At 41.8% G+C, this 25,248-nt stretch overlaps 1 protein-coding gene across 7 annotated transcripts in view; it reads left to right on the forward strand.

The window, feature by feature from the left end:
* GLI3 (GLI family zinc finger 3) overlaps nt 1–19,017 on the forward strand; it is a 195,661-nt gene extending 176,644 nt beyond the window's left edge. For all 7 annotated transcript variants that reach the window (XM_015854996.3, XM_015855000.3, XM_015854997.3 and 4 more), the window contains 5 exons: nt 6,305–6,454; nt 7,086–7,250; nt 9,171–9,461; nt 12,650–12,977; nt 14,190–19,017. In XM_015854996.3, coding sequence (XP_015710482.2) covers nt 6,305–6,454; nt 7,086–7,250; nt 9,171–9,461; nt 12,650–12,977; nt 14,190–16,483 — 3,228 coding nt within the window. In that variant the 3' untranslated portion in view covers nt 16,484–19,017. The remainder of the gene's footprint in view (nt 1–6,304; nt 6,455–7,085; nt 7,251–9,170; nt 9,462–12,649; nt 12,978–14,189) is intronic.
* The last annotated feature ends 6,231 nt before the right edge of the window (nt 19,018–25,248 follow it).

The raw sequence follows: 25,248 nt of genomic DNA on the forward strand, positions 1-25,248 counted from the left end.
CAGTGTATCGTATAAATTGTCATGTTGCTAATCAGCATTAGTAGAGATCTTTCACAATGGTATTTCTTATATCTTCTCTAAATTATGGAAGACGGGTGCAAAAACTATTACAGAATAACAAGAAATGTATCCAAAGGAAAGGAAGCCACAGTGGAGATAGCTATCTGAGCTCCTCCAAAGACACGTGCCTATGCAGAAATGCAGAGTTCTTCATGTATAGTTATAGCTTTGAATTGGTTTTAGGAACTAAAAGCAGCTTAAGCATTTATGCCACCATAAGGGTTAAAGCAGCTTAAGTGCTTCTTCTGTTTTAGGAACTAAAAATGATACTTATGTCACCCTAAGGACATGAAGTCAAAAGCATACTCTTGACTCATGCAGTAGGGGGTGGACATTAGTCTCTTGTGGTTGTTTAATCTGGTTGTGTCTACAAATGATCTTTAGTAGGGAAAGGACAGGAGGAATCCGTACCTGTTTTCCAGGAGATTAAAATGCAGGTATTGTGCTTACAGAGAATCACAAAAGTTTGAGAGAAACTGGATTGCAGCAATGGGAATGTGTTTGCAGACTCTGATGAGGATTTTGGTCTACTAAGATGCACCTTTTAGCCTCCTTACAATAGAATTTATATTGTGGGAAGATATTTTCCACCTCAGCAGGACCTCCTTTGTATGTTGACTTCTTTACAAAGCTTTTCATCTGTCCATCTTGCCATGGATCATAAAGTTTATTGAGATGTTAAGGAGGTGGTAGTGGGGCGTGGCTGATGCCATCTCTTTATTGCCTTACTGCCTAAAATGGTAGCAAGGAGCAGTGATTAGCCCAGGATCACATCCCCGGGGAGCTGGCAAGCAGGGTATTTCCTGTAGTGCTGCCCTGTTGTTTTTCTGAATGATGGTACTCTTTTTACATCCACTCATCTATCTCAGGAAGCTGTCAAGAACCTCAAGAGTATGCATGCTACTCAGGAAGGAATGACTACTCTAGATGGGAATCAGAAACCTAAATACTTCACTGCATGTGATTTAGATCTTACTTCTTCTGAATAGTAAGACCCATCTCTACTGCAACTTTAGTAGGTATTGTTTCCCAAGGTTTGTTCTTAGAAGAGACAAACTAACAAGCCACAGGGCACTTAGTTTCTTCAGAAGTGGTCTCACATGTCTATACAAAGATTGCTGTACTTATACCTAGGCAAGGATATGTAAGTATGAAGGTGAACTCTTACATAGGACAGATGAAGAAGAGGGCCGAGAGGAGCACTGAGCTGAAATGGGCTTGCACAGTCTTGACAGCAACAGTGTGGAACTTGGGGACAAAATGATGGGCAGGGACTTCCACACCTCAAGCCAAAGCAGGGAAAGAGAGAAGGAGCAAGGACTTGAACATCCTAGAGAAGACCATTTAATCCAGCAAATGAAGGCAGAGAGGAGAGTTATCCATAAATTATTTAGAATGAGGGACGGAGACAAATAAAAGCCATGCAAGGAAACAGAGCTGTTTAAGCTGAAGGATAGTGTTGGCACAAGAACAAATGAGTATAAATTGGCTGTGAATAAATTGAAACTAGAAATAAGTTGCTAACCAACAGAAGAGCAAGTTCTTAGAGCAGCTTCCCACTGGGGACAGAGCAGAATACCAGCGTACTTAGAAGATGAAGCTTGTTTGTGAATGGGATTATGTATAATGGGGCTTGCTATAATGAGGAATGAACTCAGTGACCAAGAGGTCCCCTTCTGTTTCTAACTGTACATCAGCTTAGGTACAAATCTACATCCCTTATGCAAAACATGTAAACAAGAGTGTTACCTGTAGGACTTGCAGGTCAGGGATGACTAATCCCTTTCCAGCCAACTTCATACCTGTGGAGTTATTACTGGCCACAATCTCTGCACATTTCACTTGTGCAGCTCCCTCGAGCAACTGCTGGATAAGCTGTGCTTAGCAGCTGTTCTGCTGCAGTGCCTCTCCACATCTCAGTTTTCATTTCCTATGCTGCCAGCCCTGCTTGTCTAAGGGTTTTTCTGCAGCAGCACAGGTCAGGGCAAGATTTGTGTTAGAAGGTGCGTTAAACATCCCTTCTGTTTGAAACATGTAGTGAAGTTTAGTGAAGAGATATTTAGCACCCCTATTTAATTTATAGTTCCAGGAGAATAACTGTGAGAGGCTAAGAAAAGCATAAAATTATAATTATATAATAGAAATAAAAGCAGTTTTTTAGCAATACTGACATTATGCCTTCTTACCCACACATTACCAAGGAAGTGTGTTTTGTTCCAGTGTTTTTCCTAGCATATGCTGGGGTAGTGCATCCAGAGTAGAAAGCAGAATCAGGAGGTTTGCCCAATGATTTCTGCTTTGTCCCTCAAGTAACGCTTAGTTTTTACAGATATAATCTCACTTGTAGGTGACGGTCATTCTTTTTCTTGTGTTCCTAACTCATTCCACTGATGTGAATGGTAGAGTTTTGTGCTGCTGTTTGACTCTGTAACAGCAGAATTGGCCCTTGTATATGTATTGAGTAACCATTGGGTACCAAGCAATCAGCTTGGATATGGTTATACATTCCCTTTGTTCTAAAAAACATACAGAGAAGGGAAATTAAGCATTAAGATGTTATATGTCCCACCTGCAATATCACTTAATTAACTGCTACTGTATAGAGTTGCACATGATGTGCATTGACCATATAAGAACACATGCTCCCTCTTTAAACTGTATTATTTCTTACCATGTAAGCATTTATGCTTCCAAGACACTGCAGGTTGTGCTTCCAGATGCCAGCTTACCCAGTAGAAATGACACATCAAGTACAGCCTTAATTTCAATGAATCTGTTGGTTTTGCTCTGGAATCGAAATCTATTTAAGAGCTTTTTTCTTCAAAGTCAGGGCATTCTAAAACCAAAATCAATGTAGAGGTCAGCTCCCTCTGTTCATGTTGGAGCCAAATGTTAATAGCAACATTGTTTAAAGAAAAGAAAATGAGCCAGGACAGACTGAGGCTTGGTAATGAGCATTGAAATAACATGAAAGTGACTGGAATTTTGCAAATGACCCCTGTTTAGCAGCTTTTCAGAACTGTGTGCAATGGGAGATAGCTAGTGGAATTTGAGCTTTTATCAGAGCCTTTTTTTTTTCAGGTCACAAATTCTTAATAGTACAGAGCTGGTGCTTCAGAGCCTTGTGTTAGCAAGCCTGACACTAGGGAGTAATATCGTTGTCTTTCATGCTCCTATTTACTGTCATAAGGATTACCAACATTAGTAAAACTTGCAGGTTTCAGTCTATCAAATTAAAAGAAAAGCCTTTTCACACCCTAAAACTGCATCAAAATTCAATTTCACCGGGAAAAAAAAAAAATACACCCTTCTGATCTAGTCCCTGGAATGTGACATTTCATGGGTGTAATAAGGTTACAAACAGATTATAAAATGAAACCCTATAAATCCTCATTGTACTGTACCAAAGCTTCTGCTTTGCATAATACTCTTATTCCTGACTGTTCTTTGTTTTACAAGCGAAAACTATTCACTTTCTCTCATAATAAGAGACTGAGGAGTCAAAAACACCATGCAAAATCCAAACGTAATTATGTGAGTCAATGAACCTGAATGCCAGAGTTTACAAACTTCTGAACTTTTCTAATTGTTTTTGTTTACACAGTGTGGCCTCCCTCTTCTTTAAGTGTATTTTAGATATTGCACATTGTTTTCTGCCAAATAACAAACTTAAAAACAGTCCTGGTGTTTTAAGTCTAGTATCTGTTTTGTTGGTATGGTGCTGCTATGTGCCTGTAGTTGGCTGGTCAGTTTTTGGATCATACTCTGAATGTGCAGAGAATTGGAATCTGGCCCTGTGCAATCAGAGTAATAAAGACAGTGAGTGTCACTACCACAGAGCACTTCTGAGTTCTGCTGTGCCCTTGTGCTCATTTAGAGCAGAAGGTCTTCTTTTGGACTGGCCTTCTAGTATTTGGGACACTTTTGTTGGTTTGCTGAAACATTGCTCTTATGTGAAATGCAACCAAAAAGCAACTGAGGTCATATGAGAGAGAAAAATTACTCCCATTAGCACATGCTGTAGTGAGCTTGTTTCTTCTAGGCTTTACCTGAAGGTAAACCCTCACAGGGGTTAAACAAGAACAAGATGACTTTGCAGGCAAGTTCTCAGAGGCTCTAGGAGAGCATCAATGCAATGAGCAAGAACTGTGCAAAGAGAGGTTTGGTTGTGGCAAAAGCAGAAAGGAGTGACAGGATAAGGGAGCAAGGCCAACAACTGTGGAGTGACACAGCTGCACTGTGATGTGACAGTGATCACAAGATGGCTGACAGATGAGCCACTGGAGTGACAGACAGAGGTGAGTGATCAGTCACCATCCTAGGCAAGCTATTTCACCAGTTCCAGAGAACCTGGACAGAAGAGGGGGTGAGGGAAGGAGCATTTTGCCCACAAAAAAGGACAGTTTTAGAGGGTAAATGTGAGAAGTCCAGAGGGCAAGGAGCAAGCTCATTTGGAGCAATAAAATTGTCTCGCAGAGAGTGTCTCTGAAGGAGCATCAACGGTGTCTGAGTGTCCACTCTGGGCAGTGGAGTAAAGAGAGAGCTTCTGCTGTAAGCTGACTGACCCAGCCATGAATCCAGTGGAAATCCCACGTCATCCATGCAATTGTGTATAACTTCTCTCTTGGCCATGTAAGTTTAACATAGATTATTGTCTCTAATATTTATATGAAGGCATAGCAAAGAATTACTAAAGTGTGCTGAGGTTTGTCCCATTTTCTTTCAGAAGGTTGCACGTTAATCTCATTGTAACATTCTGATTCAGTTTCACAGTGCTGGGCATCTGCCACGTGTAACACAAATGGGCTACATAATGTAGATAGGCACTTGAAACATAAACTGCAGATTACATACTATACATTGTTCAACACGTCTTTGTTCTTGTCAGACACTTTGTCCATCAGAAACTTTAAGAAATAGCAATGAAGTTTTAGAAAGAGAAAAGAGCAGTCATCTTTTACAGCAGGCAACCAACATCTGTTTGGCATAGAGATGTTGCATAATTGTGAATATAAGTGATTGTATTTGGTTATCTGATTGTTTTCAGGACTTTAGGGAAGATTGGGGTTGTCTTTTTGTGTGTGTATGTGTTCGAGTAACAGCTACTGAATTCCTGTAGGTCTGGCTTTTTCTGTGAGATACTTACACACCAGATGACCAGATGCTGATTTAAACTCTGGAAGGAGTTTTTCTTGTGTCTTAATGGGAATAATCTCATTTGCTGTGAAATGCAGCCATCTAGTGGCCCAACCAAAAAGCTGTGGTAGAAAGCACGGGAATGGTGACATCGCTAAGGCAGGATTTATCAAGGGGAGTTCAGGAGGATGAACTGCTGAAATACCAACCTTTGTGCATCTTTGGAAGTCCAGGTGCAGGATGATTTTTTCACAGAAGCTGTGAAAAAAAAAACCAAACAAAAAAAAAAAACAAAAACAAACAACAAACAAACGCACAAACATAAAAAATAATAACTTGAGGCTGACCCTGGGTCATCAGCTTCTTTCTGCTCAGAAACATAATCAGTGAGAATTAAATTCTTTGCCAAACTGGATCTTGATGAAGGAAACAGAGCAAGCTACTTTTCTGAAAGAGTAAAAGGTACACAGTGCTAGCCTGTTTCTGGATGCACTCTAGGACTGGCTACAGATCCAGGCTGGGTGTCAGTCCCTGAGGCTTTCAGGCAAAGACATAATTTGCAGTGGCAAAATCTGTTTTGATGGACGATTCTGTGCGTGGAGTTTTTAGGTACTGGACCATGTAGAGTTTTGTCTTCCCTACCACAATGTATATATAAAGCCAATACTGAAAGAAAATAGAGTAGAGGACTGAGAAGATCTGATCGAAATTTGGTTTAGCAGTTGTGTTGATTTTCGAGGTTGGAGCTCATTTTTTTGAAGGCCTGATTTTGTTGTTTATGTTGAGTGGCACTTGAGTAGACTTCCCCCATCTGAGAAAACATTACTCAGTGTTCAAGTGACACTGTGCATGAAATTCTCCAGGACCTGTTTAACAGCTCGTATCTCTGATGCCTGATCCCAAGCCTGTTGATTTTGTTGAAACAAAATAATAGCCTTAGTGGACTTCCAGGGCAATGTGTGATTTGAATGCTGTGACCTTTCTGCAGCTCAGATAATCTTGTTCTTCTAGTACCACAAGATCAGTGCTGTTTCAGTGCAAATCATCAGTAAGGCTGCTGGCAAAGTTATGTTTCTGTTAATCTGTAAACTTCCTTCTATCCTAACAGCATATAAATAATGACCACATACATGGTGAGAAGAAAGAGTTTGTGTGCCGATGGCTGGACTGTTCCCGGGAGCAGAAACCCTTCAAAGCCCAGTATATGCTGGTGGTGCACATGAGGAGACATACAGGGGAAAAGCCACACAAATGCACTGTGAGTAAAGGAGGCTTTGACAGAGACCTGGGGCTATGTGGAGAGCAGAGCAACACAGTTGCTGTGTGCTCTGACCTCCTGTCCATCAAACATTGCTACAGTTGATACTGCATGTCTGCTCTGTTATCCAGCTGGCCCAGATGGTAAGAACTGGATAACTTGGCCATCTTTCTCAGATCTAGAGAAATCTAGCAAATCTTAATTTGCTTAAATTGTTTGAAAGCACTTTCTCTTACAAAGCTACATCTGGGTGTTATCTCGTGAGCCACAAGTCATAGAATCACAGAATAAACAAGGTTGGAAAAGACCCACAGGATCACCCAGTCCAACCATCCACCCATCACCATTAGTTCTCACTAGTTCTAGTCTCCTAATGAATCTGACTGTCTTAGACGAAGTACATAAATGCTGTTCTGTCCTATAAGAGAAGATTTATATAGGGCTGGAAACATTTCAATTTGAATTGCGATGATTTTGCATGAGTAAAATTAAAACTAAAGTTAAACAAATCAAAACAAAATGACATTGCACACGGTTTTGAAGGCTTGGAATGTTTTTAAACTTTTATAGCTCAGCTTTTACCATTTCTTGCAAGTCCAAATATTAATCGAGACATACTCTTTATCTGCAGTTTGAAGGTTGTACAAAGGCCTACTCCAGACTAGAAAACTTGAAAACGCACTTGAGATCTCACACTGGGGAGAAACCATATGTGTGTGAACATGAGGGCTGCAACAAAGCTTTCTCCAATGCGTCTGACAGGGCCAAGCACCAAAACAGGACTCATTCAAATGAGGTAAGTGAGCATAGCTTCCAATAAATAAATAAATAAAATTGTGAATCGAACAGGCCTACACCTACAACGTGATCATAGAAATTCATTATGGAGGACAGCCATAGAAAACCTCAGCAACCTGAAGGGAGTACTGGATAACAATTATCAGCTCAAACATTTTAACATCAGACAGACCTAAAGAGTCTACAAGTCATTTTGTTAAGTACGAGAGGAGCAGAGGGAGGATTGACGGGAAATCTAGTGGAAACATGCATGTTAAACAGGCAAAGATTTGAGCTGACATGCTGCAATCATTTTTCTTTCTGGAGCTGGTGGGGTTGTACAGCCCTCAGAGTTGTCACCTTGCCTTGTTGTATGCTGACATCTGGTGGCTGTTGAGCTGCAGCTCTTGCTCAGGAGGAAAGGAACCACAGCCTCGTGCACTCCTTGTTCCCCCAGCAGAGTGGGAGCAAAGATTGTCCATCTAGGCTCTGCAACATCTTGTAATGTCCCTTCCATCAACTGCTGGCAGACATCAGGAAGTCTTCAGGGGTTGGAAAATTTGAGTTACCCTGGAAGTTCTGAGTTTCATTGCTTCACTTTTCTAAGGTCAATTACTCTTTCTTTTTTCTTCCTTTCTGAATAAACCTCAAAGGGTAGGGATGCAGTAGAGGGAATTTGTTCTTTCTAGGTAAACCCACTGTGGCAGTCCCAGCTGTCTCTACAACTGCAGCATTCTTAAACAATGTGTACTGATACAGGGCCTGCCATGGATGCCACTGGAAGGCAGTTTAGCAGTTCCTTACAGTGCCATTTTGATTGTTAAGTAAGTAACCTGTATGCAGATTTAAAAGCAGCTCAGATATCTTAATGCAGATGTGTTGTACAGAGCTTAGCTGACATGCACATCCTTAGCATCTGGAGAAAACCTGCTTCAGTAATTCAGCATTAACTTCACATTGCTACAGTTGACATTTTTACTCTTATTTGAGTCAGTGTGAGCATTTTTCCACTGACATCAGTGGATTCAGGCTCAGGCCATAGATAGCCATTAAGAATCCACATTTGTCAAAGGCTCTATAGTGTCATGTATAAACACAGAGAGAATGCCTTTAAGGAACTCTGCGTGAGGAACTCTTTTTCTTGAGGGTTAGTGTAAATAAGACTTAAAATAGTAGTTTCTTGGAAACATTTCAGTAATAAAAGCAAATGAATGATACTTTCTTTCCTGTGGCAATTAGAATGTTTAGGAAGGGCTCAACTCCTCCATTCTAATCCTCTCATGATATAAGGACAAAGAAAGTCTAGGTGAGATTATTAGGCAGTACATTTACTTTTCGCCACGTTGCTTATTGGACCAGATAAATTTGTAGATAAAGGAAGCTGTTTTTAAAGAAAATGAGTGATTAATTATGGTAGTAACAGTAATATTACTAGTGCATATATTGCTGCAGTGTGAAAGTGCTTATAAAGTGAATGCTGTGCTTGGACATGTGAACTGGTGATCTGAAAGGGCCAGGAGAGAAATTCTTCCTCAGATATTCCTGCCTGAAAAAATGTCCCAACATGTTCTGAAGGTGATTCTTTGCCTCTGAATGTCAAGAAGTAGGTACTGGGCATACTGGAAATGGAGTATCAGATTGCTGAGAGCAGTGAGCCAGTCTTTGTAAGCTTCTGTTGTTTTGCTGCTGTGATAAGTCAAAGCTGTGCCAGTTCATATTATGAGAGACTCTGCCCTCTGTAAGCTGTGCATCATTATTGAATACTAAAACGAGGGGAAATTAATAGATTTGAGTAGATGCAATCACTCTAGAGACTGTAAATTAGGTAACAAATTCACCATGAAAGGGTGTAATTGTAGTGCTAGCTGTGCTCCAAGGAGCTCTTCAGGACTCCCATATGGAATTAAACCTAACTTGAGTGTTTTTCCTGGCATGGCAGAAACCGTATGTTTGCAAGATCCCAGGCTGCACAAAGCGCTACACAGATCCTAGTTCTCTCCGGAAACATGTGAAGACCGTGCATGGCCCAGAAGCACACGTCACCAAGAAGCAGCGAGGAGACATCCACCCAAGGCCTCCACCACCCAGAGACCCAGGCAGCCACTCTCAGACACGATCGCCAGGCCAGCAGACTCAGGGTGCGACTGGGGAGCAGAAGGACCTCAATAACACTACCTCAAGGCGTGAAGAATGCCTCCAAGTGAAAGCAGTCAAGTCAGAGAAACCAATGGTATGCAATACACTGTGACATTTCCTTTGTCCTTTCTCTTTTTGGAGCTTCATGATAATCCCATTATGAAATGCTCAAACCCGTAAACTCCAGCTTACAAGTTTGGATCCTTGAGAGGCTTTCTTTTTCGTTTACATTGTAAAATGTTTTTAAAGCCCATGGAATAGCAAATAAAAAGATTACATCTAGTCTGCGCAATACACAGTAAGTGCAGTGCTGGCAACTCTCACAATAATTGTTTCTCTTAAAACTCCATCTTCTGGAATCAGTGTATTATGAGAAAATCATAGCTTTCATTTTTAAAAGGCAGGGTTTTTTCCACTCTTCTGTTTACTGAAAAGAGATAGTGTATTTGAGTCCTTCAGGCTCAAAATCTGAATGCAAATAAAACCAAGTCAAAATTATTTCCATAATGGTGTTGATGATGGTAAATTTTGGAGAACCTGGAGAAATAATCAGATTTTAGGGGCTTAAGGATGTTATGTTTGACAGGCAGAACCAAAGTGGAGCAAGATGAGGTGACTTTCTTCAATGGCAGGAGATATTTTGATAATATTTGATCTCTACTGTGATGTGACCTCGTAGGTTAATCTGATACTTACTTTAATTTGACCACATTAGTCTAATACAAATTCAAGTAAATTAAAGTGAATTTCAAGTCTCATCCTTTCTCTGGTTTATCTCCAATGTACTGTATCATACCAGTGTAAAGGACCTCATTATTTTTAGAGCTTGGGGGTAAAATTAGTTCAGTTTTCTGACATGCTATTTGAATCAAAAGAAGTTCTTTCACCTGCCTTCACTTAAAATGCACCCTATCCTCAAAGATTAAAACCAGTAAAAGCAGTCCCTCCATCTTCTTTCACCTCCCAGTCTACATTTCGTCTGGACCCAGTCCTTGGAAGCTACAAATACGAGCCCTCCAAACACTGCTTATATGGTTGATCTTCATGCTGCAGTTCAAAATGATTACTCACTGAAATATGAGCTATTGCTATATGGTGTTTAATGCTTACACTGAAACCGTGGAATATTAATCTTAAATTCATAGACATTCAGGTGTCCAGAGTTAACTCCTTTTGAAGTCCAAAGGAGATCCTTCGCCATCTTTGGTGATAATTGCCTTAAATTACAAAGGAACAAAACCCATCCCTCTCTCCCCTATGTAACTAAATCCATGGCATTATTGAGGTATACTGAGCTTTCAGATATAAATTGTTTCATGATAATGATTGCTTTCATGGTATTAAATATTTATCTCTGGAAAATATCTTCTAAAAACAATTTTATATTTCCTATTTTAACTGCTTGTGTGAATTAGATATATGCTCTGTTTTTTAACTAATCCAATGTCTTTTCTGTCTAATGCTCTTAAATGTCTTGTTCTGACTTCCTAAGGACAGTGGGTAATAAGGTGAGGGCATTTAAACTTATCTGTTGTTTTTCTTACTGCAACATTATTTGTGTCTTTATTTTAGCCTTCTGCCTGTTATCCAATCATTCCTTTATTTAGTAATGTGCAATCCATCAAACCCATTCCCAAATGTAACGTGCTGTGAGTATTTTGCAACACTTGACATGTGAAAAATCTGGCATATTGGTGAAATGTCTTCAGAAATGTCTTTGAACCTTCCCCTCTAGCCTTTTTTTTTTTTTAACTGCACACCTAGAAATTTGTTTCCCATAATGCTGTTCTTCTGTAACCTACCTCACTGTGATCTTTACACGTGGCTACAAGAACAGGCCTCTAACCTTCACTGCTCTTCTTCCATACGGCATGGAGCTGTTGTACAAGAAGAGAGCACAAGCTCTCTTCTGAGTAACAACAGTTGTTTCTACTCTTGTCACTAAATCTTCTGTGGCCAAGGATTTGGAAATCAGCTTTCTCAGTGTGGCCTCATAAATTCTAGGTATCATCATTCAAGTTAGAAGTAATATAATAGTTATTGCATCTGAATTGACTCCTTGGGGACGTATGAAGCTACAGTACTGCTTTCATTAACTGATGTTAAAAGTGAGAGCAACCATTACTCCCTCAGAAATTCTTGCTAGCATTTGTCAATTATAATGTGCATAAAAATCACAGGCTGGCAGGAAAAAACTCAAAGTTTGTTTACATGAAACTGTTCTTGGGAGCAAGATGATACTGCATGCACAGATTTGTGATCACTCTAATACAGCCCACTGTGTCCAGAGACTTTTGCCTGTCTTGCTACATGTTTTGTCTGTCAGTCAATCAGTCTGTTTCAGTTTGTTTGAGAGATTTCCCCATGCTTTTACAAGTACATAATGAGTATAAAAAGTAAATCGAGCCTGTATTTCCCCACAGCAAGAATCCTGATACAGCAATGAGGAGCGCCGTTAAGAAAAAAGAAGCTATTGCAGTGGGCTTACATTCCTATAGATAGACTATACTGTGTACTTAGAAGATTCCATAAGTTCTAGTGAAGCAAATCGTTTGATTTGTTAGATCATCACCTTCTTAATGCAGGGCAGAGATGGAACAAATTAGAGCACTCTGCTATGGTCCTTCAGGATGCTGATAATATGTTACAGTAGTTTTGCACTGATGCTCCGTCCCTGTTTTATTACATGCCAACATTTCTGGCCAACCACTGCTCGTAACAATGAGCCTTAAGCATGGAAAGTACTTAAATTCTTTAGCCACAAGTCTAATTAAAAAAAAAAAAAAAAAAAAAAAAACAACAAAACACAACAAATTCCAGTGTTGTTGGAATTTTGTTTATTTGTTTGTTTGCTGCAAGCCTAGCATCGTAAATCAGACCTCTTAAAGTAACTGAATTCTGAGCTGGTTTGTTGATCTACATTCAGGTACAGTGCATACCCAACAGGACTGTACATACATACATTCTCTTAGATTGTGTGAAGTGATATAATTCCCAGTTATGGGAATAACTGAGATAGATGAATGGCTCACATAGGTATAATATATACTGTCAGCAAGATATTAAAGTGGATGTTAGTACTGAGTTTTGCAATGACATCCATTGCAATTAAAGTCAGTATTGTAAAAAGCCTCCTAATGAAAAATCACTGACATCATTTAACATTAAACTCTTCCTTACATTTAGCTTTCCTTGGCTCCACTTAGATCTATATTTGTCTCAACAAATTAACATTGTCTGCTTAATCCTCACGTTCTTGTGTTGCTTCTTTCACTCCAACAGACATCTCAGCCAAGCCCTGGTGGTCAGTCTACATGCAGCAACGAACAGTCCCCCATCAGCAACTATTCCAACAATGGGATCGAGCTTACTCTGACTGGTGGCAGTAGTGTAGGAGACCTCAGTGTCATCGATGAAACCCCAATCATGGACTCTACCATTTCCACAGCCACCACAGCACTTGGCTTACAGGCCAGGAGGAATATGACAGGGACCAAATGGATGGAGCAAGTGAAATTAGAAAGGTTGAAACAAGTTAATGGAATGCTTCCAAGACTGAACCCCGTTCCACCTTCCAAAGCCCCCACCTTGCCGCCTCTCATAGGAAATGGTAAGATCTGTGTAACAGAAGCCATGACTCTTTTTATCCTTAAATTCCTTGGTTGCAATACTTGCCCCAGAATTGCAGCACTGGGGAAAGACTGGCACAGCTAATGGAATTCATCACCTGTGAGAATCATCCATAAACTGATCTTTTTTTTTTTGTTCATTTTGTTCTGTATTTTGCTTATCATTGCAAACCTTACTACTCACCTTGAGGGAAGACTGATAGTCTTGTGTTATATAGCAGCAGGACAGTAAACTTACCATGATTTAAATACACCCTGTAGTAAAAGGTTTGCACCCAAGATCAGTTTATTTTTAGGCAAGGCAGATGAATTAAATATCTACCAGTTGATTGTATGGAATTCTTTCAGATGAGACATAAACAGTGTATCAAATGCATTGATACATTGGGCTTCCATTTAAATAAATGGCTTCCTTGAATGCAATTAATTTTAGGTGTAGATGCCACTGCTACAAAATGTAGATATTTATGAATGGGAGCAAGAAGAGACTTAAGCCCAAGGACCAATATCTGTTTTTGTATGAGACGGTGCTTATCGCTTGGTTGCCAAAACACGTGTTCCTGCTGTCTGTACATTGCCTACAGCGTACCTGTAGGTGTCTGCACTCCACCCAGCAGTGACTGCCCAGGTTTTCTGAAACACATTCTGTCAGAAGAAACTATGTAAAATTAAGAAATGTACTCTGTTTACTTAAAAAGAAAACAAAACAAGGAAACCAGCAAAGATGTTTTGCAGTTGTTATGAGTTATTTCAAGAAGTCTTAGAAATGACCTTGAATAGCTTCCAATTTGTGTATTTTGCCATTCCCATGCAAATGCCTGTTCAATTATATTTTGCCTATAAAAAGCTTTCTTATGACTGTGTCCTTCTGGCACATCAGTAAGCATAGCTGCACTGCAGACTAGGCGGCTACAGCAGCTGATGACAGTTTGTGGCTACGGCCTATAAATTTTGTGCTGGGATTCACACTGAAATGTTACCATTGAGTCTCTGAATTAGCTTTTAACCTAGGGATACAGTTTTTGTCCCTACTTACTTAAATAAGGAGTGCTGCTATGATTAGTTATGATGATGTAGGCATTCTCTCTCTACTCTCTGCTTTCCTTACTGTAGTATTTTTTTATTATTTTTTTTTCTTTCTTGTACTAGTTTCTGGTAATACATGTTTGTTTATCTGTGAATTTTACCTCCAGGTACCAAGTCAAACAGCAGCTGCAATGTAGGAGGATCCATGACTATTCTGCCAAACAGGAACGAACTTTCAAGTACAGACATCACTGTGTTGAACGTGCTAAACAGGAGGGACAGCAATACAAGCACAATCAGTTCAGCCTACTTGAGCAGCCGCAGGTCTTCCGGAATCTCACCTTGCTTCTCCAGCCGGAGGTCCAGTGATGCCTCTCAGGCTGAGGGAAGACCACAAAATGTGAGCGTTGCGGACTCCTATGACCCCATTTCAACAGATGCTTCTCGGCGCTCCAGTGAAGCAAGCCAATGTGATGACCTGCCGAGTCTTCTCAGCCTCACCCCAGCCCAGCAATACAGGCTGAAAGCTAAATATGCAGCAGCTACTGGTGGACCCCCACCAACTCCACTGCCTAATATGGAGAGGATGAGCCTTAAAACAAGGATGGCACTCTTGGGTGACTGCAGGGAGTCTGGAGTATCTCCACTGCCTCCAGTGAATGCCCCTCGAAGAAGTAGTGATGGTGGGGCAAATGGTTACAGCAGGAGGCATCTTCTATCTCATGATGCTCTAGGAAATGGGACCAGGAGAGCCAGCGATCCGGTAAGAATGGTCTCCGATAGCCAGTCTGTTCCTAGAGTCCAACATTTCAACAGTCTTAATAGCTTTAACTCTCCTGCTTTGCCTCCATCCATGGAAAAACGCAACCGTGTTCTTCAGAACTGTACCCGTTCTGAGGGTGGCCTTTTCCGTGGCTTCAGTTCCCCCTGTCCTCCAAGCATCAGTGAGAATGTCACCCTGGAGGCTGCTGTGATGGAAGCAGGTGGCAGTTTGAATGATGAGGATCTCCTGCCAGATGATGTGGTTCAGTACCTGAATTCGCAGAACCAGGGCATGTACGACCACTTGTTGAACAATGTCCTAGACAGCAACAAAATGCAACACAGTGTGGTTTTAGGAAACAACAATCCTAGCAGCTTTGACCGAGCCCCTCCAGCAAGCAGTCAGCCTGCAGGCTCAGAGGCAAGCAAGAGCGACTTACCCATTCAGTGGAATGAAGTAAGCTCAGGAAGTTCTGAATTATCTCCTACAAAACTGAAATGTAGTCAGCGCTCAGCAGGGCAGCAGGCTAGAGCCTTTGAACTGTATAACAACATGATGGTTCAGCAGCAGAACTTGCAGAGAAGCAATGTCCCCCAGCAAAATGGGTATCAGAGCCTGATGGAAAACAGTGGTTCCTATATTTTGCAGCAGAACACAGGCCTTGGCAACGGAGCCAGTAGTTCTTTCAGCATGCAGCCCAATAAGCCTTACAGTGAAAGCATCAGCAGGCAACCGATGATTTCTGGGGCAATGGACAATTCCTGTGGCATGACAGTTCAAGGGCAGAAGCTAAGAAGCAGCAACATGCCTGCGAGTGGGAACCAGCAAAATCCTGGTCATCCCATCACATCCAGTGGTCAAGCCACTGATATGGCAGATGGTATGCAGAACAGGAACATGATGGGACAGGAATATTTGGAAAACCAACTGATTGGAGATGGCATTCATTACCAGGGAGTGAATCAGTCTGGTCCAATGATGCTAGGGCAGGTTAGTCCTACCTCACAAAGCAGCCTCTATCAAGGGCCGCAGAGTTGTCCACCAGTATTTCATACCATTGGTAACCAGTCTTCAGGTTTGTCAGTGGCCAAGAGTTACCAGCCATGTGCTAATTACAGTGGCAACAGACGGCAAAATGTGTTGAGGAACAACCTAACACAACAGCAAGGACATGTAAGTGATGAGAACCAGACGTACAGGGTAAACACCATTAAGATGGAGATGCAAGGTCAATCACAGCAGTTCTGCTCTAATATGCAGAATTACTCTGGTCAGTTATATGACCAACCCATGGGCTTTAGCCACCAAGCTATGAAAACAGGTTCTTCTTTCTTTGTTTCAGAAGCTAACTGCCTGCTGCAGGAGACTGCTACTGCAAACTCCTCTGAGCTTCTTTCCCCAGGGGCTAACCAAGTATCAAGCACGGTTGACAGCCTTGACAACAATAGCCTAGAGGGTGTGCAGATTGATTTTGATGCTATCATTGATGATGGAGACCATGTCAGCTTAATTTCAGGAGCCCTGAGCCCAAGCATCATTCAGAATCTCTCCCGCAATTCCTCACGCCTCACAACTCCCCGAGCGTCTCTTACATTCCCAGCTGTGCCTGTAAGCACAACCAACATGGCTATTGGGGACATGAGTTCTTTGTTGACCTCACTTGCAGAAGAAAGCAAGTTTCTTGCTGTTATGCAATAGACATGGGAAAAAAAAAAAAAAAAAAAAAAGAAAAAGAAAAAAAAAAGCCCACTTAGGAGATAACAGATGAAAAAAAGACTCATATTTTTTAGTTGTGTATGTATTTTAGCAGTCTCATCTCACCTAAATGGGATGTGTTTCAAGTATATTCCTTTTATGGAATAAGGACTCTGAAAACCCTAAAGTGTTCTAGGGAGAAACTGTCTTCCATTTCAGTTTCGAATCAGTATTGCTACACCCATTCTCTCACCTCTCACCTGCCTCTCTCTCTCTTCCTCCCTTTTTGAGTGTCTATATGCTTCCTTTTTCTTCTCTTTTTTTTTTTTTTTTTTTAAATTGTAAACCAATGTAAACGTGTGAAGTGCATGTTTTTGTTTCGTTTTTTTTCTTGAAAGAAAGTTCTGATGGAACAGCTTAATTTTCTGTTATTCAAAAGAAACTTGACTTTGTAAAACTGTTGCAACTATTTCCCTACACATAAAGGCACAAAATAACCATGCAGGATATAAATCAAGTGTACAGCGAGGAAATCCTCTCTGGATGCACTGAATACATCACACTGAGGTGGACAACCAATTTGAGAATGCACTGCCACATAACCCCTAAGCTGAAGTTCCAGACTTAATGAGCACAAGAAAGGTTCAAGCAAGTAAGAAATAGAAACCTCCCAGCCCTTTGATACCTAACAAATGTTTAAGATTTTGGTAAATACACTGATAGATGTCACTGCCTTGCATAAGGATACAGAGATTGTATTATGTGTGTGTTCCAGAGGAGACAGAGGACAAGAAAGCTTTTCTTAGTATTAACTCTTGTTTTATTTGAAGTATTTAGTATTCTGTTTTTCATCTTATTTATTTGAATGACTGGATAGTGAAATTATATGAAAGTTTGGTGATTTGGACAGTCTGTAATCCTTTCTTTGCATACCACATTGGTGGAGAGATGATCAGGCTCTTATAATGGATTATTTCATACAATGAAATAATGACACACCAGTATTCCAGGCTGGAAACTCTTTTATTTTCCTTTTTTTTTTTCTTCGTTATTTTTTCTTACAGTAACTATTCCTTTGCCAGAAGAATTGTCTTGCACATTCCTTTTAACACATACAGTTTTGTTAGATGGATTGTATGTTTTACAGTAGGTAAATGCCTGTTGACATGCCACATGGTTACAGATCCAAAAGCAACGTGTTCTTGGCGTGTTAAACCAGTAGCAAACAGACTAGCCAAGTAAATTAAAGTGATTACAAGCAACCCAATAGTCTTAAATGTTTTTTTCTAGTGTATCCAAGCTTCACAAAATTGAAAGATTGAAGCTGTCATTTAAAGTAGCAAAGAAACAACCCAAACAGCAAGTTGGTCTGGTAGCCTATCAAAACATAAAAATATTAACCCAGTCACTGTAAGCTTGGTGACAGCAATGTGCATTTCAGCTTGAGGCAGATCAGTGAGTCAATGCCTAGGCTCAGTTACACCAGCAAAAATTGGACCCATCACACTGTGGGTCATCTCTATTAACTCCTGATATTAAAATGCTGTTAAGGAGATGCGAATGGTGCCGACACTTACAGTGGTGGGTCTGATGCTTGTGGGGAACTAACTGATGTAGATGTGTGATGAAGAGAGATGATTGGTCCATTTTGGACTACAAGTACATTTTAGCCAAATCAGAATTAAGAATAGAACTAGAAGATGATACCTAAAGCTCAGAATGCCATAGCACAATTTTTGTTGTTTTTTGTTTGTTTTTTACTGTAGAAAAGGATGAAATACCAGCTTGTTCAGGGCATGGCATTTGAGGAATGTGAAGGAATACATCCTAGGTGGAGCTTTCTGATAACATCAGTCTATTATCAGCTGTTACAAGCAGATGAAGAAGCTGTAAATCTCAAAGAAAACATATGAATCCTTTGCTGAGGCTGTATTTGGGCTTATAACAGAACATATTAAATGTGAGCTGGGATGTCAGGGATCAAGACAAATGTAAATAAAAAGATTTCCTCAATATCCTACAACTTTTATCAGCATCCTGCTCCTGTCTTACTCCTCATCTTTAGTAAGCATTTCTTCTCTTGTCTGCATTACGCACATGTACTTCCTCCCTATGTGCTCTTTGCCCGTGGCTGGTTCCCCTCTTGACTTTCCTGCCCATTATCAGCTCAGACAGCCCTTCTGTAGTGGTCTCCAGCCTTCAGAGGGAAGTGTGTAGAGCTTATCAAGTTAGCTGGTTTGGATTGAGGGATGCTTCTGCTACACTTCACCTTGCGATGCAATTATATTAATAGCTCATGCTCCTACTGAGAAAGAGCATTAGGAAAGGCTGTGTGGATACCAGGTGGAAGTATTTCAAGTGGTTCATGGTAACCAGTGGCTGGCTGTTCAATAAGCCATCAATTATACACTTATAAACAGTTTCAACAGGGAGACTTATGACCAGCCTGGGAAGAGGTGGTTTAGGAGAGAAGCCTTTTATTATTGCAGAGTGAATACATTAAAAAAAAAAATTAAAAAAAAAAAAAAGAAGAAGAATTTTTTTAAACTCCGCTTTCCAGTTTATAATTGTATTTGTTTGTTCAGTTGAATCTGGGAAAGATGTGATTCATCAGAGCTTAGGAGAATCTGTTCACATTGCTTAAGACTAAAAGGGACTGAGTATCTGATTTGCCTTCTTTCCTGGACTTGACAAGCCTTTGTCACTCACTTAGCCATGTTTCAGGCCAACATTTTGGCCTAAACCACATGTTCCAGAAAGTCATTCAGTTTTGATTTGGGGATAACAAAGGAACAGAGACTCCACTATGTCTCTGGAGAGTTTCTTCAAATAGTTTATCATTTTCACCACTGAAGCATACGTGCCTCACTTCCTACATAGACATATCACTTCTCAGCTTTTACTATCCTATCATATTTTCCTTTTTGATGCTAAAGAACCTGATCTGTTGACATCTGTGGAGGTACATTGTAGCCCAGCTATCTTCATTTTTGGTTTTGTTTTGATGAGGTAGAGTGGGCTCTTAGAACATGGCACTGTAAGGCTGGACACTAACAGTAAGTTGGTGACCAACTTCTGGATGTGTGATAGCTTGGGGAAAATTCCACCAACATCACAAGTTTACTAGCACCCTCCTGGTCTTCCACTCACAGAGTCTAAGCTTGCTTTTGTGTGTATCATCATAGTATCGTGCGGGTTGGAAGGGGAGTGCATTTGGCTGTTGGAAGCACACCACTCACCCTAAAGTACTAGAAAATGCAGGAGTTTTTGTGATTTTCTCCTGCTGTTTTTTTTTAAAGCATTGCAGTGGTCACAGCCTGATTTTAAATCCCCCTTTCTCCTAATGGCTCTTTGAGGATCCTCCAGATCCATTACTGTTGGCCTTGGGCACATCTGCCTCGCTCACATTTGTACAGACTTTTTTACTTTCCACAAATCTGGAGTCACCTGTGAGAGTTCATCCTACCATAAGGTAGCCTGGGTGGATGAAAGGTATTTTTGTAGACAAGTCAGTGGGCTTCCAGCAGGGCTTTTGCTGGTAAGTACGATGGCCTAGTATGTCCACACAGCAGATAATCTTACTTACTTGGAGAACGGTCCCAGATGACGCATGTATTGAAACCCTGGCTTGCTTGATTGCTTCCAGTCATTTCCTCCTTCCCCTCCCTCTCTTGATGACGTAGCTGGTTAGCTCGCCCACACATGTTGCACAGTGGCTTGTCCTTCTGAACAACAGTGTTTATATTCTCACAATGTATGTGCCTTATTTTGTGTTATCCATTAACAGAGAGGGACCAAGATATGTTGACAAATTTTCACAATGAGGCTGTATTTGCCTTTCAGCTGATAGCACATGCCACTGTTAGTAGTGTCTGAAGTGTCTTGTAAACCTCTGATATTCACGTGTTGTTGTCCTCTGATTGATAGAATGTCTCCTACTGAAAAGTTACTGTTGTCAGTCCTACAGATGTGTAAGATAAAAGTATGTTCATTTTTTAACTTTTTAGTTGTTTTGTTGTTTGTTTGTTTGTTTTTTTAAATAAAGCTTGTAATCCTTTTTTTTTCCCTTTTCTATTTTTTTTTTATTATTTTTAATAGTGTAAATACATTTACATACAGTAGGAATAGTGTTTGGCTGTAACAGGCCTTAGTGGTCTTCATTTGATAAACATGCAGTTATGATATGATATTTCTCGAGCCTTAGGTTGATCTGAAGGGTCTGTAGCACTGTGTACATATAAACTGTACTTCTGCTTTCAGAACCACTTAGTTTTTTTGTAACAAAGATAAAAATGTTTCTTACAATGTCAATAAAAACACAGAAGCCTTTGTACTTAAGTTCTTATAGCTTTCACCTTTTAAAATATCTCTTTGGAGGAGGGTTGGGTTGGTTTTTGATTTCACTGGACAGGTTGGTTGCTATCAGCATATATCAGTTTCACTCATGTCCACTCACTTTTCTGTTTGTGCTTCCCAGCTTATTGCTTTGTTTCATTCACATTTTAAATACTGATAAGGAGTCAAGACCTCTTTAAAGAAAAACCTTGGGGGATGGGGGGCAAATGGGGGGAGTCATGGGGATGCTGGATGAAACTGCAGTGTCACAAAGATAACATTTTGAAAGGAGGGGAGGAACCAATGTGATTAACCTTCAGCTATGGGCATTTCAGAGGTCAAAGCCAAGCTTTGTTAAGAGTCCATCCTGCTATATGGAGGCTGCTTTTTCTTACCTCATTTACCAGACATCTCTGCCGAAGCTTTGGCCACCAAGGTAGAAGCACAGGAGTGGGGAAGTCTGACTGGGTTAGTCTGTATGTGGTGACTCTGGTGGATCATTAGGTGGCCTTGAAAATGCTTAAATGCAGTATTCTTCAAAGCAAAGATCTTGGACTGATCTAATGAGTGTTCCTGTTAAGTATAGCAGTCATGTGGGCTTGTATGTAATGTGCATCCAGAGCAATCAAGGTCAAGTTAGTTGATGCAAACACTACAGAAGAAGTTGTAGGGCTGCTTCACTGTAAAGTGATCAAGACAATCTCATTTCAAGATTTCTGTTTCAATACAGCCTTGGAGCAATTCTCAGAGTGAAGGAGGGCCTGTGGCAGGACTGGGATATCATAGCAGCCACTCTGCCTCCTCTCATGTGCTGCCAGCCAAAATCTGCCCAGCTCCAGGATCAGCTTAAGGGTTGGGGTCTTTCTCCACCAGTACGGTGTCCTGGTGAGCGCTGGTTACGCCCAGTTGCAGGATCAGCCAGCCACCATCCCCCTCCGCTATCCCTCTGCATCCTGTCCTGCTGTGGCCAAACAGGGCACGCCTTGGGCACGGACGTGACAGAGCAGCAGTAGGCTGTGACATCTGGAATGCTAAAACAGTAAAGACTTGCCCATGTGTGTGCAGAAGGAGCTGTGACTTGACATGGTGTGGTTCAGCATTGTGCCCTGTCCTCAGTAAGCTAAGTTACAGCAGGACAGTCTTAGTCTGTAACATCCAGAGTTAGTGGATGCTGTTGACCTTCAGTTAGTTTGTGTGTTGGTGCCAAAGCTGTGAATTATTTAATTGAATTTATTAAATGGTTTCTTACTTCAGAGGAGCACCGCTGTGTTAAATATCCTAAACAGATAATGTGAAGTTAATACACCTAAACACCAAAAAAAAAAACAAACCACAACACTAATTTCAGTAACATGGAGCTCAGACCTGCCAGGGTCATGGACAGAGCAGTGAGGAAGTGGCAGGAGGAGCTGAAGGTGCTACTGAGGTTGCCTGGTTGGCTGTAAGCTATGGTGCCACAGGGTGAGCCAATGTCATTTTTTCCTTAATGTTTGTGGCCTTGACTATGCAATCTTCATACATTTTTTTCAAGGGGGGATAATGGGAAGGAGACTGCTTGTTCTCTGCATGCTGAAACATGAGCTATTTGTGTGAGGAACATAGTTTTGTTACATGATTAGTGGAATGGGAGCCCCTAGGCACCACTTCCCAGTACAAACAACCAATAATAATAACTCATACTAAAGTCGTCTCCTATTTAACAACCTGGGCCTCTTTCCATCCAAGGAAGCAAATAACCCAGTTGTGTTTCCACTGCTCTTGTTCCCACTGCCTGTGCCCATTTTCCCTCTCTGACTTCAGACTAGCCCAGTGGCTGTCCCAGGTAAAAAAAAAAAAAAAAAAAAAAAAAAGCAGATTTAAGCCAGAGAGGGGGAAGAAATGGCATTTAATAGGAGCGCTTGTACCTGGTGTCTACCTGCACATGTGCCCCCACACTGACACTCTGCCAGACTCCTTGCATGGGGTTCAGCTCCATGGTTGTGACAGTGTCTCATGGCAGTTAGAGCAAGGAGTGGTGGGCAGATGAGAAGGGAATGAAATGGAAACAGGATTTGCAATCAGCAGTTGGCTGAACCACTCCAGCCTTGCCAGAAGCACTAGGACAGCCAGGTCTGCAGGGCTGCCTCTAAGCCACTGTGCCCTACAGAAAAATACTGCTGATGTTTCCTTGACCAGCGCAAGACAGAAAAGACAAGTAACTTGGACAGCAACATGAAAGAGTGGCAAAAATCTGGAAGGCAGAGGGAGAGAGAATAAAAAACAAGAGGGTGGAAATCTCTGAGTGATAGAAGACAGCTCCAGATGAATATGAGCTGAGAAAAGGCTAGAGATAGAAACAGCAGTGCTAATTAGACAGGCTGGACAACCCCCATGCTGCTGTGCTTCAACATGTTCCACCACCCTCAGCCTCGTACCACTGGCCCTGTGGTAGAGATAGGGAGCAGAAGTGAGAAGCTATAGTGCCTGGCTGCATGAGGGGGACCATGAGAAGTGTATGTGCTTCCCCATCCCACTTGTTCCTCCTGATGTGGGAAAACACCGTTTCTGCATCGTGAGTGGCCAGTCTTAGCCCAGTCCTCCTGAACCACAAAGAAGTCCATGTGCTTGCCTTGCCTTGAGAGGGTTTTTCTTGAAGATCTACCATGCACCCCACAGTACCCCAGTGTCATGGCAGCATTTTGGCCAAATTTTTAATCCATTTAAAGTGCTGCTGCTGGAAATGGGCAGATATATCTAATTCCTGGCAGTGCTGATTGCTACAGCAATTGACCCAGTCCTCATTGCTCTCTGCAGCCTCCTTCTAGTTTGGCTGCAAGAACCCAAGAAGGTGTGGCTTCACCTCCCAGTTGTACTTGCCCAAGCTGGAAGCCATTCAGTGGTAGTGGTTGCAGTGGGCTCAATTCTCTGATTTCTAATATCCCAATGCAGCGTGGCCTGGCTGCAGGCTACTGGCTGCCCAGCACTGCTGCATGGCTACTTAGTTACTTACACTTCCCTGCAATCCATCCTTTCCCTGCCTCGGATTTCATTCCCTTCTCAAAACTGGCCTGGGGCACAGAAGAAAAAAAAACACCAAACACAACAAAAACATTTTGTGTTGTTTTTTCCTCTCCTTGGGTACTCCCCTGGAGATTGCTGCTGTTTTCTCCAAATTACAGAAGCAGCTTAAGTGCTTGAAGCCGTGCAAAAACTGAGCCACAAAATTAGGAGGCAATGCCTTTTTCAGCTCTGTGGGGTGCAGTCTTGAACCAGCATAGTGCTCCTTGCTTACCTTCATGTTCTGAAGCAGCTTGGGTTTCAACCAGCTCCTCACCCGAGCTCAGCTTGCCCTGGGAGAGTGCCTGGTTCCAACTCAGCTGTACCATCAGTGGAGAAAGAGAGGGCTCAGCACTGGCTGGAAAAATGCTTCAGGGAATCCTCCTCTGCCTGTTGCTACACCTCAAACCAGAGAGCATCAGAAACCTGAACACTGGTCCCAGTGTGCCCCAAACAGTGACATTTTTAAAGTACTGCTACCACTGCAGTGTCTTTGCTGATCATGAGTATTTTGTCACTGCCATCTTGCTGGTAAACACTAAGCCACTGTGGATAAAACAGGATTTAGCAGAGACAATTAGAAAAAAAGATTGCCAAAACACTCAGCGAATAGGGAACAGTCCCGTTTTGAGGCAAACAAATGGCAAAACCAAACTCTGCCAGGGAAAGCATGGAGTGTTTTATCCCCACGCCCCAGCCCCAAGAGCAGTGCCATGTTTCACTCAGTCCCACACACGTGCTTTCATCACATGCAGCTTTCCTGCTGGATTTAACTCTGTTCTAGCATACCTCACTTGTCCTCATGGGTTTGGCAGCAGTCTCTCTCCCCTCCATGATGCCTGCAGTCACCTCAGCCCACATCACCTGGACACTTCTCTCTGACTGTGATTGGCTTTGGCCATAGCGTTACATGTGCATGTGCCTTGGTCCCTGCTGCTGCTCATCTGCCCTCACTACCAGAGGCTGGTCTCCTGTCTGAGCTCCCTGTTGTAACCACACTGACAAATGTAGCAGGAAATCCCATCCCTCAGGCCAAAATGCTGCTGTCGGATCAGTGCGTTAGGATACTCGGCTCACTGTGCGGTGCCGTGCTGGCTGCTAACCACAGCCACCCACTGCCCTGCTGCTCCCTGATGGGAATGGCTCCAGAGCACTGACCCTTGGCTAAGAAACATGGGCCCTGACTGATCAGGCAGGGCAGTAATGTCAGTTACAGTTTCGTCTGGAGCCCCTAAAATGCATCACCCAACAAGACTTCAGCCATGTTGTTCATGGGGGAGAGACCTTTCCAGTCACCACCACTGCTTTCTTTTAGATGTCCAAACACCAGGGAGTGAAATCCCTGCTTTAGAGGAGCATTGGGAAGGGAGATCTGAGAGTCTGATGGGGGATGTGAG

Source organism: Coturnix japonica, chromosome 2 (genome assembly GCF_054131305.1).
Source record: "Coturnix japonica strain WE chromosome 2, WE-NBRP24, whole genome shotgun sequence".
Classification (NCBI taxonomy): Eukaryota; Metazoa; Chordata; class Aves; order Galliformes; family Phasianidae; genus Coturnix; species Coturnix japonica.